The sequence below is a fragment of the Sylvia atricapilla genome, chromosome 3 (genome assembly GCF_009819655.1).
Source record: "Sylvia atricapilla isolate bSylAtr1 chromosome 3, bSylAtr1.pri, whole genome shotgun sequence".
Taxonomy (NCBI): Eukaryota; Metazoa; Chordata; class Aves; order Passeriformes; family Sylviidae; genus Sylvia; species Sylvia atricapilla.
The window spans coordinates 29,261,190-29,280,543 of NC_089142.1; the positions used below are offsets into that span (position 1 = coordinate 29,261,190).

Below are 19,354 nucleotides of genomic sequence, written 5' to 3' on the forward strand. Positions count from 1 at the left end.
GAATGGTGCAGCCTAAAAATCTACTTGATCTGATCTACATAACCTGTAGAGGAATTGAGACAGTATACAGAGGAGGAACGTAGAAGAGTGTCTGCAGTGAATTATGTGGATGCTAGTGGGATGGCAGAGACACTCGGAAGAGTAAGAGTGAGAAAACTCATGGGTTGAGATAATGACAGGTAAAGCAAAAGCTGTGCCCACAAGCAGGGCAAAATAAGGAATTAATTCAGTATTTAGCAGCAGCAGGTGGGTGTTCAGCCTTCTCCCGGAAAGCAGGGTTCTGTCACATGTAACAGTCGTGGAGTTACTCCTTCCAAATGTCCCCTCCTTTCTCTTTTTTACTCCAGCTTTTATTGCTGAGCACAGTGTTGTATGTGATGCTCCTTTGGTCAGATGAGGTCAGATGTCTCAGCTGTGTCCCCTTCTGGTCACTTGCCCACCCCCAGCCTCATCACTGGCAGGACAGTCTGAAGAGCAGAAAAGGCCTCAAGTTATGTAAGCACTGCTCAGCAATAGCTAGAGCATTGGTGTGTTATTGACACTGTTTGGTCACAGATTCCAAACAAACCACCATAGGGCTTTCTATGAAGAAAATTAGCTCCATCCTCACACTAATGAATATAGCAGAGAGGATTGGTACAAAAAGAATCTGGCTGGTCATTATAGATGATTTCAGTGCATTTCTACTGTCTAGAGCCTGAAATTTGGCATTTTACTTTGCCTGCTCATGGCTTGAACAGGAGCACTTTTCAGCCAGTGTAAACTGACTGGGTGGCCAGGCCCAGAGAGTGGTGAATGGAGTCACATCCATCTGGTCACTAGTGGGGTTCCCCAGGGCTCACTCTTTGGTCCAGTCATGTTAAAGGTTTCTGTCAATGATCTGGATGAGTGGATTGAGTGCACCATCAGTCAGTTTACAGATGCTGCTAAGTTGGGTGGGATGTTTGATTTGCTGGAAGGAGGCAGGAAGGCTTCACAGAAGGTTCTCGACAGGCTCTGTTGATGTGATGAGGTCAGTTGTATGGGGTTCAACAAGGCGAAGAGCTGGGTCCTGTCCTTGGGTCACAGCAACGCCCTGCAGTGCCATAGGCTGGGGGCAGAGCAGTTGGAAAGTTGCCTGATGGAAGAAGACCTAGGAGTGCTGGTTGACAGCAGCTGAATGTGAGTCAGAGTGTGCCCAGGTGGCCAAGAAGGCCAATGCCATCCTGGCCTGTGTCAGCAATAGTGTGGCCAGCAGGAGCAGGGCAAGGATTGTCTCTCTTTGCTTGGCACTGGTGCCAAGCACACTTGGCACACTCAAATCCTGTGTCCAGTTCTGGGCCCCTCACTACAAGAAGGACATTGAGGTTCTGGAGTGACTCCAGAGAACGGCAGCAGAGCTGGTGAAGGGTCTGGAATTTAAGTCCTGTGAGGAGCAGCTGAGGGAGCTGGGGGTGTTTAGCCTGGATAGGAGGAGGCCTAATCACTCTTAACAACTCCCTGAAAGGAGGTAGGCAGGTGGAGATTGCCTCTTTCTCCCAGGCAGCCAGAGACAGGATACGAGGAAATGGCCTCAAATTGTGCCAGGGAAGGTATAGATTAGATTTTGGGGAAGATTTTTTCGCTGAAAAGTCAGTCAGGCATTGGAACAGGCTGCTCAGCTTCACTACCTGAAGTCCTGAATCATCATCCCTGGAAGTACTAAAGAACAGGTGATACTTGGCTGTGTTTGGTTAATGGTGGAACTTAAAGATCTAAGATGTCTTTTCCAGCCTTAAAGACTCTGATTCTATGGCTCTTGGATAAAGAAGCTTGAATCTGGTTTCTCTGCATCTTTTTTCAAATTTAGATTCTTGTTGGAAGGGTTATGGGGGTGCATTTACCTTCTTTGTTATGTATGAGAAAGCACATCTCTGGAGTCACTGAGGACTGCGCAGAGGTTGTATAGTTTGTGGAGTGTTTTCTTAAGGATCTCTTCAGGTATATTTGAGGAAATATGATAAAGGGAAGCTGATTAATGCAAGTGCTAGATAGTGTCTCTTGTAGAAAAAGGTTCATTCTTGTTTATGACAAACAGGCTGCATTATAAGCCTGTCTTGCAAACAAATCTTACTCTGAGGTTTTTGTCATAGTTAAAGGAAGAACTTCAATTACTGACTGAAGGGTTTTTTGAAGCAGGTGCTTATGTAATCTTTATCCTTTGCCTGGGTATGCAGAGGTGTTGTTGCATCCTAATAGAGTAGCATAGATTTATACATTTCTTTTCGTTTTCAGTGGTGCTTTTACTTAATGGTTAGCTATCAACTTATGAAAACATTTTGTAAGAGCTCACTGTTCCTAATTTTCCTTTTATTTTTGCATATAAAAGGAATATAAATTGTAATCTTTAAAACAGTAAATGTTTTAGCATTTCCTTGCTGACAAGGGAATAATTGCAGTCTATACCTGCTCCAGAAGCTTTCTGCTAATACTGTAATATGCTACATAACCTTGTCTTTTTTAGGCAGTACCAAATTCTGCTAACAGGAAATGACAGCTTGCACACCTTATTCTTGCAGCCTGAACTCTGACACAAGCAGTTTTTCTCTTCACGAGTGAACAGGCAGGATAAAATTGGAGTGCTACCCTTTAGCCAGATGGAAATTTTATTTCTGAAGCTGTTGGTTTATTGAATGTACCAGGGCTGGCACCCCTGTTGTCTCTGGTACTTGGGGCACTGACTTTACTTTCCAAAGGGACACGGTTGTGTCCCGTGTACTCTGCATGTGTTCTCCCAGTACAGTCACAGACACGTGCTCAGGCTCTCAAGGCGTGGTTGCCAGCCAAGGGTCAGGAGCTGCCCTCTTGACAGTCCATAAGTTGCTTAGGATTCTGCTTACCTGGGTGAAATCTGAGGTGTGAAGTACTTCTAAGTCAGGAATGCAAACTTTGGGAGATGGTTTTAAAGAAAGTTTCACTGCAAAACACTGAGTTAAACTGATACTTTCATTAAGTGTTTTAATGAGGTAGGTGTTCTTTTTAAATCCTGTCATCTCATTTCTGAGATAAATAGGAGGTCTTGGTGATGTTTTGGGGAGCAGATCCCAAAAATCCATCATAATCTCCTTTTTCTTGTAATTTACATGAGGAGGGATCAACTATGTATTTGTCTATATAACTTTATGGTGAACTCTAAATGTTGTATTTTATTTCACAACTTAGCTTTTATGTCCTATAATCACCTAATATTTGATAATATGGCTTTATTTTGCAAAAGTATATTGTCTCACAGTCAAAAAGATTTTTAGTAACCCAGTGTATGTTATAAAGCAAAAAAATTCTTTCTTTTTGTCACCTTACAAGATTGCTTGTGCCAAATGGCTGTTAGGCAAGAAAAAGACCTGTTCATTTCAAGAATAAACTGACATTACCTGTGTATCTCCGATAGCTAATGTAACCAACCAGTCCTCTGATTCACAAACTGCACTTTCATATTCCACATTTAATTTTCTGTTTAAAGCTTCTGCTGTTTAGAATTACTTGGATATATTCCAGAATTAAAGTTCTTAGGAAGCCAGCCACTTGATTTTGTGGCTTAAACATGGAATTGAAGGAACATTCATGTCACTGTGCCTCTTTTCTGGTTGAGGCTTGATACAACTCTTGAAATTTCTTTGTAATGCTTTTAAGAATTTTTGATGTGACAGAAGCAAGTGGATAAGTAAGCTGAAGGAATGATTGAAACTGATACATATTTCTCTCTCTGACTTAAGGGGTGGGACATGGTTGTGCAGGGGAAGAGTTTCATTTGTCAGAGCCTATTTGGAGTTATGAATAAGTCTGCATTAATGGGCTTTTTGATGGCTTTCATGAAAAATGGTTATCCAAACCAAAAGACAGACTTGGAAGAATTCTGCCCATGAAGCTCTTTACCACCTACCAGTCACTGGCTAAAAATAGCGAAGCAATGCCTCTAAGGCTTGTCTTCCCACTGTTCCTGCAGTATACCTTGAATCATATGAATCTAGTTGCTCTAAAGCTGGGCTCTGAAACAGTGTACTTGAGTTGTCTGCCTTCAGTGCACCTTCATGCTATTGAGTTTGATTTTATTTAAAAATATGAAAACAGCCTGTTACAAACAGTTCTTGTTTGAACTCCTGTCATACCTTTCTAAATGTGGTAAATTTTAACTTCTCAAATTCCAGCCTTGACTCTTTGAACACAGGCTTACTAAGCCAGCTGTGAGAGAATCTAACAACTACCATTTATGCCCTTTGTTGCCTTTGTTCATCTTAAACAGTATTTTACTGCATACTTTGACACCTTAAAAGCACGCAATGACTGAGCTTGTATGGTTTTCCCAGCTGTAGGTATGGAAAGAAAGCAAGGAAGCCTCTTCTACTGTAAAGGAAATTATGCTTAATGTGGAGAGTAGTGAGAACATGCTTCAGGCTATTTGTTCTGTTTAATCAGAAACTAGTTCGTTGGATCAAGTGACAAGTAAATAGTCCTTTGTCAGTAGTCTCGAAAGACTTAAGGTTCAAGGGCCTTGAAGAACATTTCATAGAATAAAGATTTTTGTGTTGTGGTTTTTTGCATGATTTCCTTTGCTTCATGATCTTTATGGAAGATCTTTCATTCTTTCAAAGATTTGCTTAATTCACAAAGTCTGTTTCAGTGGACATTAACATTGTAATTAAGCTTTTTATGCTGGGGGTGGATGAGTGCTGCGGTCTTGAAGGATTTGTTTAAATCCCCCCACCCCATCCAGCCCAGACATCTGTGAATCAGAAATGGAGATGGTGGGATCTACCTTTTGTATGAAAAATTAAGCAACCACCAATGAAATTAGCAAGAGGTGGTCTTTGAAACAGCAGGATTTGACTGAAAATATATGATAGGAAGTTATTTGTTTGGAGCATTTAATTTTGATTTAATCACTGTCTCCAGTGTGTTATGTTTTGAGGAGAGAAGCTTGGAGAAATCTCTGTAAGTTCTGCCTTGTTCTTTTGTTCTTCCCTGAGTAGTCTTTGGAGAAGGGACTATTTTGTGTTGACTCTGATCTTCTTCTATTGAATTGAATTACATAAAATACAACTGCTGCTTACTTGTATTCCTTCTTTTCTCTCTACCTGCTATGTTAGGGTGCTTATCTCCTGTTCACAATCCTTATTTGTATCTCAGCTTAAGAAGTTACAGATGTTTTCGAAATACATTCTTTCCTAACTTGATTGAAATGTTGAGTAGCAGAACACATGAGCAATACGAATTGGGTATGGAAGTAATGCAAAGAGAGAGAGCACTGCATGGGTATGCTTGGATTGATGCAGTGGCTTAGACTTTCTTTGGCCAAAAGTGATAGCTTTTGGGAGCTGAGTGTCAGCCACTCCCTGAGTCAAGTGTGTAGATTTTCCTGTAGTTAATTCTCTGTTCCACAAGATGGAGCCAGTTCTTTGCCAAATCAAGCCTGTCAAACAACAGCAGGATTTCGGAGAAAAAAATGAGAATTAAAGCAACTGCACTGTGCTTTGTGAGTAAAGGACAGGCAGGGTGCTGTTGAGAAAAAAAGGAATTGTATTCTGTCAGAAGTCTTTAAGTATGCTGGCCCAAGATAAGTTTGCTACAGACAATATTAGAGATGCAAAGTTAGTACTCTGTTACATGTGATACTTGGCTTCCTTTGTAGAGTTTCTAACTGTAACTGCAAAAATGTAAAGTGAAAACTAACTTTGTGTTTATGTGCCTCTATCATACAAATCTTATTTAAAGCTAATTTTGACAAGCTTTTTTCATTTAAAACTTTGTCTCAAAACTTACTCGTTTCCTGGCAAGCTGGTTTTATGCACATATTGCAAAGGATTCAGAATTGTTTGCTGAGCTATAAAACAGTTGTCCTTCCCTTTGACAACACATGTAAAATTGAAAGGCTTCATGCTTGCTTTTTTCACCTCAATTCAGACCTCTGTGCTCTCTCTGTAACTTAAGATGTTTCGTGAGAGGGGTCAGCACCTGTATTGAGTAAAAGGAGTGTTTCAATATTAATTGCAGTTACAGTAAACTGAACAGATGGTGGTGGACTGACGGAGAGAAGGAAACACTGAATTGGTGTAATAAGGGAAGCAACTATCATCATTTGACATCATAGTCAAATCTGCAGTGATCTTATTCTTGCTCCATTGTGAATGTCTCCTAGTTATGTCATATTCAAATATATTCATTTTCGTTTGCCTCTTTTTAGGTTTTGATCTCCACTGCTTGCTTTTTTTAATTTCCTTTTTTTTTCCTAGCATGTTTGTGTGACAGGTTCTCCTAGTTCAGCTCAGTCTTGCTTGATAGTGTATAACATTTCTCACTTATTTCTTACTGCAGGTGGAAGCTGAGTAGAGGATGGAGTGTTGAGATGTTTAAACAGTTAAAAGATTTTTTTTAAACTAACCAAATAAAGGGCTAAAGCAATATTTCACACTGTATTCATGTACAGTTAGTATATGAGGCTATCACATTTTTGTAATGCTCATAAAAGTACTTTTTCCGCAGCGTTTTAAGTGAACCATATTGCGTAAGTCTTGTTTTGTACCTGATGCAGTACTACGTGTGTGCTGATGAGAACGAAACTTGAGCAGCTGGAGTAAAGCTTAAATCTTGGGCATACAAACCCTAATGTACTTTGTATTTTGTTTCCTTTGAAAATGCACTATGCCAGCTTCAGCATTAGAATTCCTGTCATTATTCTTGCCCAAAGATGTATGTCAGCTGTATTCACAATTGGGTAGTTGTATCACGTAGAAGTGCATTAGGAGAGTTTGTCAGTAATGTGTGAATTTTTATTGTGGCTTCTTCAGCCAGCTTCTTTCTAAAATAGTGGAGCAGAGCACATGGTCCTTACTGAGTGAGTTAATGGGGACAGAGAAGAAAGTGGTATTTGCGAGTATGTGCACAAACGTTAAGCACATGTGAGGTATGAGTCCAGTTAAAATAATATGAAGGACAAATCTGTCATCAAAAATTATATCCTGAGAAAAGAAAAGTGTGAGGGAAAAGTGGCAAAGATTTTGAAATATATTGAGAGAAAAGCTTTTGCCTCACCAGAGAATATGTAAAAATGATGCCTTTTTCACAAAATTCACACTTTGATGTGCACTTTAAAATGAAAGAGTGGCATGTGAGATTGGATAACTTTTTTCAGCAATTTAAAAATTGGCTTGAAATCAACTTATCTGAAGACTTCTATCTAAAATTATGTAAATTGCTTTCAAGCTCTTTATTGCTTAAGTTTTAAACAGCTGGAGTTGGTTTTTGAAATGTTCACAGTTTTTTAGTAGCTGTAGATATTTCTGTGAGCAGGGAGAATGTTGGTTCTGTACAATGACTATACTGCCACGGAAGTCTACTGTAACTGGAAATAAACTCTCCAGGTTTTTTCTTAAATTCATGAGTTATCTAAAACCTCTGAACACTTACAGGTATAACAGGCTACATTGCTTCTTGGTAGCTACACATAGATTTCTTAGAGCCCAGATGGTCTCTAATAAAAGACTCCCTAAGTACCATGAATATGTCAAAGTTAGTGCTGTTTCTATGCACCTGATTGAATTCTAATGTATATTTGGGATGTCCCTTTGGTCAGTTGGGGTCTGATGTCCCTGACTCCCCTCCTGGCCTCTTGCCCACTCCTTACCTGCTGGATAGGGATGGAAAAGCAATCCTTGACTCTGTGCAAGCACTGTCCAGCTGTAGCCAAAGCATTACTGTTACCAGCACTGTTTTGGTCACAAATCCAAAGCACATCTCCATAGGAGCTGCAGAGCAGCAAATTAACTCCATCTCAGCCAAGCCCAGTATTGGGAAATGTTGCTTTGTGGTTTCAATTTAACATGTAGTAGCCAAGACTCCAAATTAATTTTTGTGAAGCTATTTGATGGCTCAAATCCACCTTTCTGTTTAGCTCTTACAAGAAACTTGCACTTTTGCTGTGTTTAAAATGCCAGTCAAAATTAATCACTCCTTTTTATGAAGGCATCTAAATTACAGTTGTCAGTAAGACTAAATACACACAATAAACCTTGTGGGCCTAAAAAATAATGTCATCATATTAAGGATTCCTTAAATTGTGTATGGAAGACAGCATGCACCTTCACAGCCACCTGCTAAGAACTGAAATGGGAATTTAGGTCTAACCAGTAGATGATGTATAGAAATATGGAAAAGAAAGTTTAGAACGAAGAAAAAAAAATTGATTCTTATCTTGGAAGCTGCAATCTGTCTTAGGGTTGCTGAAGATTTTTCTTTTGTTCAGCTGAGCAGTGTTCCAGGGACTTCACAGTATTCTAGTGTATAGTATAGTATAAATACTACTGGTCATTTTCAGTCTTTTTTTTTCCTAAAATTAACTGCAGTAAAGGATGAAAGAGACTAAAAGTATTTTCAAGCAGTTATCTATATCCTAGATGACTGAAGTAGTAACTTCAAGTGTATTTTTATACTGGAATTGTGCAGCAAGCTTCTGAAGAACACGTTGGCACTTCTAGTAAAAATTTGAATGTCTTTCAGAAGAACAAAATTACAATTCTATTAAAACTTACGTCAAACACGACAAGTGTTTCATGTAATTATTGGCTGACTGAAGTTGCAGTTTATAGTGCAGTTCTTGGTAGGTAAGATAGCATTACTAATGACATGTAACAGTGTTTCAAATAGTAGAAAATAGCAGTCATCAAGATTCTTGATGTCCGGTCTTCATTTCTAAAGCCAAATATCCATTTTCTTAACTGGCTGGCAAAAATGTGTACAGCAGTTAAACCAGGTTAGTCTTGAGAAATTTTCTGAAGATACATTTGGTATCTTTAAAGACCCAGCAAAAAGAAACCTCTAAATATTTCTATTAGTGCAAAATTATTCCTGTGTACAGGAATAAGGACCCTGACCTCATACAGAATTGACAAAACTGTAAGTTGTTTATTGAATCACTCTGAATTACTGTTAAACATTTTTCCACACAGAAAGGTTTGCAGCCTAGACTTCAGTTGACTATTTGGTTGAGTCAAGCATAGGTGGTTTGATACAGAAAATACACAGAAAATATTTTCTGACTTCTCTTGCCTGGTGCTTAACTGTGATTATGATTGACTTGGATTGATGAAAACATTTTTCATTTGAAGTGTTTAATATTGCATACTGTCATTACTTGAAACTAAATTCAGATGTTACACATGAATATTTTTGTCTGGCCTCAGGTTTGCCTGTTGTTCCACTGTTTAATTTGTTCCTTCATTGCTTAGATATATTTGATTTCCCAAATTTATGTCATAAATAAGTACAAATTAATGAAATGTGAGCTTTTGGGGAAATACAAAACTGTTCTTTTCCAGGAGAAAACCATCAACATCTTCAAAAGTTGTCTTACTTTTTGTTAACCAAGTTTCAAGTGTAATATTTTAACTAAAAGGTTGATAATCTCTCTTAATTTATTTAAACTTCATTCGTGTCAAGTCCTGGTTCCAGTCTTCTGTCATTAATGTAGGATTTGCCTATCTGGGGTCTCACAGCTGTGGCAGTACCCGAAGAACAGGAAACTCATGTGATGTGTAGTGTATAAACTCATCCACGGTAAAATGTTCATAGTGGTCGTGTAAACGCCCTATAGGGATAAAAACTTGGAGAGCATACAGATAGTACAGTTAAACACCTTCTGTCCTTGTAGTAACCTGATCAAAACTGGCTCCAGTTTTTAAAGGACACGTGGGTTATACTTAAGGGGAAAAACTGGATAAGCTGTTGGGTACACAAAACTTTACCTTACCTGTTTTAAAACTGTTATGGCTAGATTAATCTTTTCCTTAAACTGCGGTGCTTGATCTACCCTAGTGGAGTGGCTAAGATGGGAGTTTTTTTAATTTTTTTTTCTGGTGCACTATTTTAGCTGAAACTTGATTAATAGGTTGAGGCAAATGACGTGCAAAACTCTGTCCTGGAGGGCTAAAACTAAATAAAAGTAGCATAAATTTTAAGTGGGGCCTTCCTGTAATATAAATCTACCAAGTGTAAGCGTGAGTATTTTGTATCTGTACTGTTTTATAGGGTGAAATAAAAAGGCAGATCAATAGGTTGCTAATTGTTGAGGTATTTAAGACACGGTACAAACAGTCTGACCATTCTTATCCGACTAGTAGTAGTTGTAATGTCAAACTGCCATGTGGGAAAAGATGTATTAGTTTTGGTGAGTAATTCCTAGGTCTTTTGACCCTTGAGATCCAATTTTATGATAGTAGCACTTACTTTGAAAACTGCCAGTTATTTTAATGATTATGGTCTTAAAGGTCAAGCAGTGGATGTGAAGTGCTCTGACTTTTTGAGATATTGAACAAGATAAATTAAAAGCAAGGTGATTACCCAAAATATTGCCAGTATTTCCACTAGTAAGAGTTATGCTTCTTGCAGCAAATGTGGGGATCTGTGGATGTGTCTTCGGATTTTCAAATACCAATTCTAAGGAATGAAGTCTAACTGAAAGGATTTCTCCTGCTTCCTTATTTTGGCTATTGCTTGAACAATATCAGAGCTTTTCTTTCTTTGTTCTGTTCTCCAGAGTTTAAAGGCTGAGTGGTGGGTTGGGCAGGAATCCCACCTGTGATGTTTGCTGACCCTAACTGACCATTCTATGCCATGTGATTAATTGCTCAAGCAACAGATGCTCAAGGAAAGGAAGAAAGGACAATTTTGGTTATGGTGGTGTTTGAAACAAGTTTTGTGGGTGCTGAGGCACAGCTTTCTAGGAAATGGCTGGACAGCTGCCTGGCCATGGGAAGTATGAAAGAAATCCCTTATTTTCTTTTTTCCTCCCCTTTGCGTGCAGTTTTGCTTCACTTAATAAAATTGTTATCTCAGTCTGCAAGTCTTCTCACCTTGCTGCTCTTTTCTCCCTGTTCTGTAGGAGAGGACAGTGAGTGAGCAGCTCTGGGTGTTTGCCGGGTCACACCAACACAGTCCTAAGCTAAAGATCAGGAGAGGGAAGCATGAAGCTCTTTTGTAGGTCCCAGGAAAGTGTTCATACAATATATTGATATTGAAATGCAAATGACTGCAGTTGCAGAAGTGGTCTAGGTACACATCTGTCATACAAAAGCAGAAAATAACTGCTTGAAATGTTTTCCAGCTCTTCAATATGCCTTTTTGCTTTTGAAACTCCTTAGAGCTCAGAACTAGATGGACGATGTACAGGGCTGGAATAAAATGATATAAATGTGTTTAATTAGGGAATGAATAGTAGCTTCAAGTGAAAAATCCTCAGTGTCACCATGAAAATTCAGGCCAGCATACTTTAACTGTCTCAACATGCCAGCACAGTTGAAACATAGTAGTGGTTAATAAATCAGCCTGATTCTGTTAGAAAATCCATTTGGCTGTGAATGGTAGTTTAGAAATCAAGGATACTGAACATACTCAGTTTTCCACCATTCTTAGCTGGATATTGTTATCAGTTGGTTTTGCAAATCTCTGTGTAATCATTTCCTGAGAGCTTGCATGCTACTGTTGTAGAGTCTGTGCTGTATGAGGTATTTGTTGCATTAATACAAGATTGCCCTGCATTTAATTCCAAGTTAAGTACAGATGCATGTCCTAAGAAGCTTTTAAATGGAGAAAAAGGAGCAGCTTCTACTGGTTTCTGTTGATGCTTCATTTGAGGCATAGCCATAAAAGTTACTCAAGATGCAAGCAAAAATCTCGTTGCTAGTAAGCCAACTTTCTAAAGTTCATTTGTTGTTTCGGAGGTGGACACAACATACAACTTTCTAGATAAATTTGACTAGTTAATGTTTTGTGGCATTATTTAGAAGTAGAAATCTGTGAATAACAATTTCCAGTGTTAACAATTTTAAAAGTGGTAACTATTCTAGAGAAGCAGAGGTGAGGCTTTATTCAAGCCTGCTCATTCACATTGCTGATACAGAATTATGCTGGAGAAAATCCTCACAGTATATGGAATTTTGAAAATAATTTATTTATTTCCCATTCATTTTAGGACCAAGATGGGCTTCTTGGAACACTGGTGTTTTTATCTGCATCAGATGTGCTGGAATACATCGAAATCTTGGAGTTCATATATCAAGGGTCAAGTCTGTCAACCTGGATCAATGGACACCAGAACAAATACAGGTAAAATATCTTCAGATATGTTTCTAGTTTGGAACGGGTGCCAGGGGTACTTCTGAAAGGATTTGCATTTATCATAATGCCCTACTTGCATGTTTTACAATCCTTTTAGCTTTTGCATGTCTCATACTTCTAATGTAATGAGCCTAAGTTCATAAAACTCCCTTCAGAAGTTGGTTTACTCTCATTCCTGTATCATTTTAGAAATATTCTACCTTGCCCCAGGGGCTCTGAAAGTTACTTCTTGGTTGTATGTGTAGAAAAAGTGTTATAAGCCTTTTTAGTAAGGAACAGGGCAGTACCACTAACATATCTCTGTGATACCTGGTTGTGTTCTTTTGGTGTATCAAGCACTGACTCTTCCAGGTATGCTTCAGTCCAAAGCCTCTTCTAGCCATTTGGCAAATTTTATTACTTGTTCTCTTCCTTGTCTGAAGAGCCATCCTGAGGGATCAGAGCTGTCCCTGGATGGGTTAGTTAACACTGCAGACAGCATCAATGTTGCTAGCTTTGTCCGTCTAGTCGGGGCAGGCAGCCCTCCTGTGCCATGGTCATAACCTCCCAAGACGTATGGCAACTAGGGGGTCTCTAAGTTAAAAACTTGCAGTGTCATTTAAGCACTCCAGTAGCATTCTGACTGTTTCAGAGTTTCAAGTATTTATGGACATGAACTAACTGTGTTCTACCACTTTTCCCTAGTGCATGCAGGAAATGGGAAATACTAAAGCAAGACTACTCTATGAAGCTAATCTGCCAGAGAACTTTCGAAGACCTCAAACAGATCAGTATCCTTTTTGTTTTGCTTTCACATTGAAATGACTTTTAATGCAATTGAGATCTTATGACTGTTTCAAGGAACTGCTACATTTGTCAGCTTATGTTATTCATTTCATTGATATTGTTGTATATGAAATGACAGTGGAAGTTGAAAACAGTTGAGAAAAGATTTAAATTACTTCAGTCATAGCAAATCTACTTTGTAATGAGATTTGGCAAGCACCATTTATTTTTGCTTTCAGAAGAGGTGACTTCGTAAATTCCCTGTATGTAGGAAGTTAGAGTGATACTGGAGAGTCCTTGAATATTTTCTTTATCTTGAGTAACTGCCATCTGAAGTTTAGAAGCATTTGATCAGCTGCATGGTAAAGTAAAATAAGCCATTGTATCTTACTCCAGTGAAGTATGGATTTCTTTCTCTAGGTGACTAGCATGAGAATACGTAAATAAATCCAAGCTCTCTGAGGGCCACTAGTTGTGTTTGTGTGTGATTATCACTGTGTACCTGGATGGGAAGGGTTGGAAGAAAAAACGTCTGCTGGCAGCAAATAACTTTTCTTACTAAATACATGTACTGAATCACTAGGATAATATGTAATGGCATTAATTTAGATCTGTGTTTTTTTCTTGATTTAGTGAAGTTACTCTGTGGGTAGGATTTGCTTCACCTGATCTTACTGTAACTCTTCAATTATAATGAGATCCTTAACACCTACTCTTAAGTGAGCTGAGTCTTTCCCCAGCTACAGGAGCTGATAAGCAGACTTAGTTGTAACTTGATCTAAATTTGCTATATACAAAGGTGATTCTGGTTCTTGTCTTTATTAGATACTGCACTCTATGATATGTTATGGCAGAAGTTTTATTTTTTGGAAGGGTTAGAATCCTCATTATAAAATGCGCTTGAGCAAAACAGATACCTTTTTCATATTGTAGTAGCTTTTGAATTAAACATACATCCTCATAAGAAGAAAGTAACTGGAACCAGGTAGCATCATAGTATTCCATCTGTAATATTCTAGAATTTTTTTTAGCCATATGATTAAAATATTTTGACTAAAACTTACTCAAAAATGGATCTTGAAGATTTTTTTGTTTGTTTGTTTTTGCTGCAGCTAACTTAAATTCACTGGTGCTGCTGCAAGTAATAATACTTTATGCATTTGTTGTCAGGTCAGACCAAACCCCTAATTTTTAGACTTTCAAGATATTTTTTTTTCACAATATCTGCCTTGAATTTATTACATACCCTTTTGAATGGTTGTTAGCTTCTAACTGGTGGACTTAGTCAACTGAATATATTTCATTGCCTGTGTTTTCTTTATTAATACTGTGCTGTGAGGAGAGGCGATTCCAACATTTTCTGATTTATTTCTCAGTTATCTCATAACTTTGGCAGCTACTTACCTACTTGGCATTCATGACAAGCTGTTGTGTTACTGATGTTTTTTTCCTTTTTTCTTTGCCCATTGTGTCACTACAAAATCAGCTTAGTATGTCATCAGTGTTCTGCTTGTGAATATTCTTGTATTCTGAACATTCTTTTGGATAAACATTGAAAATATATTGCGTGTGATGGTCAGTTTTGTATATGTTCACCTATATTAGTGTTTAACTTCCTGTAGCACTATAATATACTTCTAGTTTTAAGTTAGTAAAGCAGAGACACGGGACAAATGTGTATGTGGGATCTGCCCAAAATCTCCTGCTGAAGATCCCTCCTCATTTCTGCTTCTTAATCACAAGGTTGACCTTTCCAAGCATTTTTTTTCCTTCCCTTGTACTTGGCAGGGATGCTATAGTGTAGAAGCTGACTTTAAGGAACACTGATTTTTTTCTTCATATGGCAGCTTTAGTTTCCTGTTCAAAAATATTTTTTTCCAACAACAGTGAATAATTTTTTTGCACTATTAGTACTAAAATAGTTGTACCTTCAAAGTGCTCGGGATGCCATTTACAATTTATATATATTTGGAAAGAGGTAGAAAGTAGTGTTTTGATTTTTGTAACTTTTATGAAACTACCTTCAGGTGACACTTGTGTACATTTTGAAACTATGATTTTTGACAATATAATTTGATGAACAGAATGAAGGAAATGAATGCTCTGAATTCAGTGTTACCCTTAGCTCCACGTACTGTGTCCTAAGATTATCTTTCCATCGATTGAAGAAAAATTGCTTTGGAAGTTTGAGGCAGTGACTTGGAGCTTCCACAGTTGCAATATCAGTTTTTGGATGGATAATCGCGTTGCTGGACAAAGTAGTTAAATTTTATTCTTCAGATCCTAGTGAGTCAGCTTTACTAAAATTAAAGTATTCAAACTGCTTTGGATGAGCTGCTTTATGAAGTTGAGAGAATAATTGAGGAAAACAATTGGCTTTCTTTTTGCATTTGAGCTACTGAGTTGTCAGTTCTGGTTTTCTACAGCAATATGCTTGCTGCTATTCTCATCTTTGTTTCAATATCTCTTTATCACTAGTTATTTGGGCTCTTTTTCCCTTCCACAGGGATGTTTGTTTTAACAGGAGACTCCCATGGAGGACTTAGTGAAGTATTTATGATCAGCATTTGATAAATAGTGTAATGTGCAAATCAGAGAACAGGTACATACTATTCACCTTTTTTATGAAGAGAAAGTATTTTTTCCCCAAGTTGGGATGGTAAACTATAATTATTTACCATATATGAGTACCACTGTTTAAGTGTTTTCAGTACTACAGCCATGGTGTTTATAAATACCAGGTCCTAATTGTGGAACACTGAGTTACTTGTATTCTATCTTTCTCATATTGTTTTCTTCAGAGATTAAACTGATTAATTTTGTGTAGTAGAAAGAAGCTTACTTTGGGCACCGCAGCAACAGTTGTTCTGTGTGGAGTGGTTTGTTCTGCTGTTTTAAAAATACAAAATGAGATGAATCAGGTGTAGTTTTTTTTAATTTGAATAACCAATGAGCTTTTAAGTTGATGTTACTATTTATGTGAATACATATTTTCCTTAAACTAGCTACTTCCAGAGCTGTGGAATTTTTCATCAGGGATAAATATGAAAAGAAGAAGTATTATGATAAAAATGCAGTTAATGCCTTCAATGTAAGTAAACACTTAAACCAAGAATTCTGTCACTTTTTTTTTTGAAAGCTGTGTAAGAGAAATGTAGCAAATATTATGCATGTTAAAATGTCTTACAGTTGGAAATCTTTTGACTCAGAGCTAAGTGCTTTCTTCTCTATCTTTTGAAGACTATTCCTAGGTTCCATAAATTTTACCTACATTGTTTATTACATTTACATCAGCAAAGCATTGTGATTCAACAGGTCGCTTATTTATGACCCTTTATATTTTTCACTTATTGGGTAGTTCTTTAACAGTATAGTTCAAGTCTTTTATTTATCTTTTTCCATGTTACAGGGGTAAGATAGGATTATTATTTCTGGTGACATGGTCTTCCCTCATTCTCTGTAAACCTCAGTGAGAAATCCTAGGGTGTTTTGAGTCTTTGTTTTGCTGAATTCCAGACAATTGCTTGTGGTGAGGTGCACTGTAGTAGCAAACACAGGCAGTATGATGAGCCTGCTGTTAAATCCTGTACCTGTGTGTTCACTACAGTAAGTTGGTGAGTGCTTCTCTGGCAAAGGAGTTTTGAGAATTTGAACCTTTACTGAAGTTCAGTGTCTTGTTAGGTTTTGTTTCTTTGCTTTTTGATACATCTGTATCTGAGATACATCATCTAGTTCATACGATTTTCTTTATATAGTTGTATTTATGCTTAAACATACACAGCTCAGTACCTGCTTTATTTAAGTATGGCCTAGCATGTAGCTTTACTACTCTGCCTTAATAGGCAGTGAGCTTTGACAGGGACAAATGCAAGTGCAGGTGTAAAGCATGGAAGTTTATGCTGCATTTCCTATTTGAGAAAATCGATCTTTGAGTGATGGTTTCATTTTAGAAGGGTGAAAAAAAGGCACGACTGGAAAATACAGAAGGGTACTTCATTAAGTACTGATGAAATAGGGGAAAATTGCTTCTCTTAAGATAGTAAAATATGATTGTGGCTTAAATTACAAGTTGGTTACCCTTTTTTACTTTAATTCCAAAATTGAAAGTAGGAAGAAGAGTTTAAAATTACACTTCTTAAAGAAGTTCTAAAGACAGTCAAGATCTTTCTAAGCAGAGAACCTTGATCTCTAACGTAGCAGTTCACTCCTGCCTTAATATGTTTGAAGGGGTAATCAGATTTTGCTTTATCGTATTGCAGAGTAATATAAATCAGTGTGCCACAGCAGCAAGGATAGAATCTAGAGAAGCTGAAGAGATACATGTTACTGCTGTGGGCTTTCTTCCTACTTGGGCTTTTCTTTCACTGACTAGTGTAAATGGCATAATCTCTTTGGGAGTAAAATCTGATTGTACAATATTTTAGCAATAGATGAGTCGTGCACATTCAGAGTCACCTGTGTTTCTTCAAGACCCTGTGGCATCAGGTTTGAGGTGGACAATCTGTAGCCACAGTTATGGCAGATCCTAAAAGTACATGATAGTAAATGAGCTGGACTAGTGTAGCACCTACAGTCATTGTCTCATGCTTCTGCTGCTTGTCCTCCCTGGCTCTGGCCCTGGCCCAGCTCAGTTTACCTGTAGCAACTGGTGTTCAGTGATTGTCTGTCTACTGGACCTGGGCCTGACAAGGAAGAAGAAGAAAAGGTGAAGCTGAGCCTCCTTTCTGCTTGTCTGGTACTCTGCATTTCTGCTTTTGGGTACTGTTGGCAGGGAAGAGGGGAGATTACTGTATGCTTCCAGCACTTGGGGCTCTTTGGGAAGTTTGAGGAGTATGGAATAAGAAAGGAATGCAGTTTTCCTTTTGAAAACTGCAAAGTTTTTAAAGCTTTTGTTTTGCAGTCCTAATGACATCTGAGCCACTTTCCCTCTTTCTACCCTGCTAGAAGGTGGCTGAAATTCCCTGGGAATTGAGGGGCAGCTGTGGAGAAAGGGGGAGTTTGATGCCTTCAGCCCCCATGAAATGTTTTGTTAGCATCAAAGCAGTTGCTGGTACAATACTTAGATGAATAATAGTGAATGAAGACAGTTCTTGTGAACTGTTCTCATGGGGTGTCAGTGCTATACCATGACTAGCTCTTCTGGAAAATTTCTTTACCATACTTTTGCAAAGAGCATCTTGTACCTTATTTTAATCAAATTAGTATTCTTGGTGAGACACATGAGCTTTTTAGCACACTTTGGTTACCACCTTTGAAATGGAAATGCCTTCAGCTTGGATTAAGACTAATTTAAGTTAGAAGTGCATACATATATTGTCTTTTGGTAAAATGAATCCCTCCTAGGTATAAGGAGGTGATGCAGAAGTGCACAAAGAGGGTTGCAATGCCTAAGGGTCACTTTCCTTAATGTGGTAATTTCACACACACACGGTGGTGGCATGTGAAGATTTAAGGGGCTTTCCCAGATTTCACCTACTGTTGCAAGTTGCTTGCGGTAAAAGCTTCCTGTAGCATAAAAGTTGTTTTAAATAGATTATTTTAAAACATGCAGTACAATATTTCTTCTAGTGTGATTTTGGTGGGTTCATGAGCTTTTCAAGGTTATCTATGTGAATGTATTCTGCGTCTTGAAGCCCTGGAGTATATGTCAATGTTCAGTTTTTGACTCTCAGGATTCATTAGTTACAATGAGTTACAAATGTCTTTGGTTGCAAAACTTTTTATTTTATTATTCTTAAGCATAGAAGATCTTTTGTTTTCTAACAAGACTGTTGTATTACTAAGTTTGATTTTTAGAGTTGCATTATAACAAAATTGGGTAGTGCAGAGGCCAGTAGTGCCATCAAACATGCAGACTAAAAATAGGCAAATAGGAAAACTTTTTTTCTTCATGGACACTGAAAAGTGATGAAGGATAAAGCTGTGGGCAAAAAAAGCATCTGTGATTATATTGGCTAGTTACGTTTTTAATAGAATAATGCATTTAAGTAGATATCAAATATACATTAGAATAATCTAATGCTGACTGAAAACAACTTGACTTTAAAAATCTTTTAAATCTACTAAAATGGATATTATCTTGGAGTTTTCTGATCCGTCATTTTTGGAAAAATGAGATGCTTGTTCTGATGAGATGCATCACTATTCAGGACTAAAGGTGTGGTACAGTTTACTCAGCTGTTTTAAGTGGGTTATTCTCAGTTTTTGATTCTTCACCTGAGAATTTAGGTGGTTAAGAGTTTTTGCCTCTGAAAGCCCTGAGCCACGTTGCAAGAAAGAAGCAGAGTCTTCAAGGTCTTGTTTTTCAAGATATCTCGTGTTGTTTATTATTTCATATCTCACAATGTTCTCTGCGTCCAGCCGAGATCTGAACAGCAGTGAGGACACAAGGCAACTCCCCCTGCAGTGGGACATTGCAGCCTTTTTATACAGAAAACTACATATCACCTATTTACTATTATGTGCC

At 37.9% G+C, this 19,354-nt stretch overlaps 1 protein-coding gene across 8 annotated transcripts in view; it reads left to right on the forward strand.

Annotated features, from left to right (window-relative positions):
* Positions 1-19,354, forward strand: part of SMAP1 (small ArfGAP 1) — a 93,107-nt gene that overhangs the window by 15,649 nt on the left and 58,104 nt on the right. For all 8 annotated transcript variants that reach the window (XM_066315008.1, XM_066315013.1, XM_066315012.1 and 5 more), the window contains exons 2-4: positions 11,978-12,111; positions 12,808-12,893; positions 15,904-15,979. In XM_066315008.1, coding sequence (XP_066171105.1) covers positions 11,978-12,111; positions 12,808-12,893; positions 15,904-15,979 — 296 coding nt within the window. The remainder of the gene's footprint in view (positions 1-11,977; positions 12,112-12,807; positions 12,894-15,903; positions 15,980-19,354) is intronic.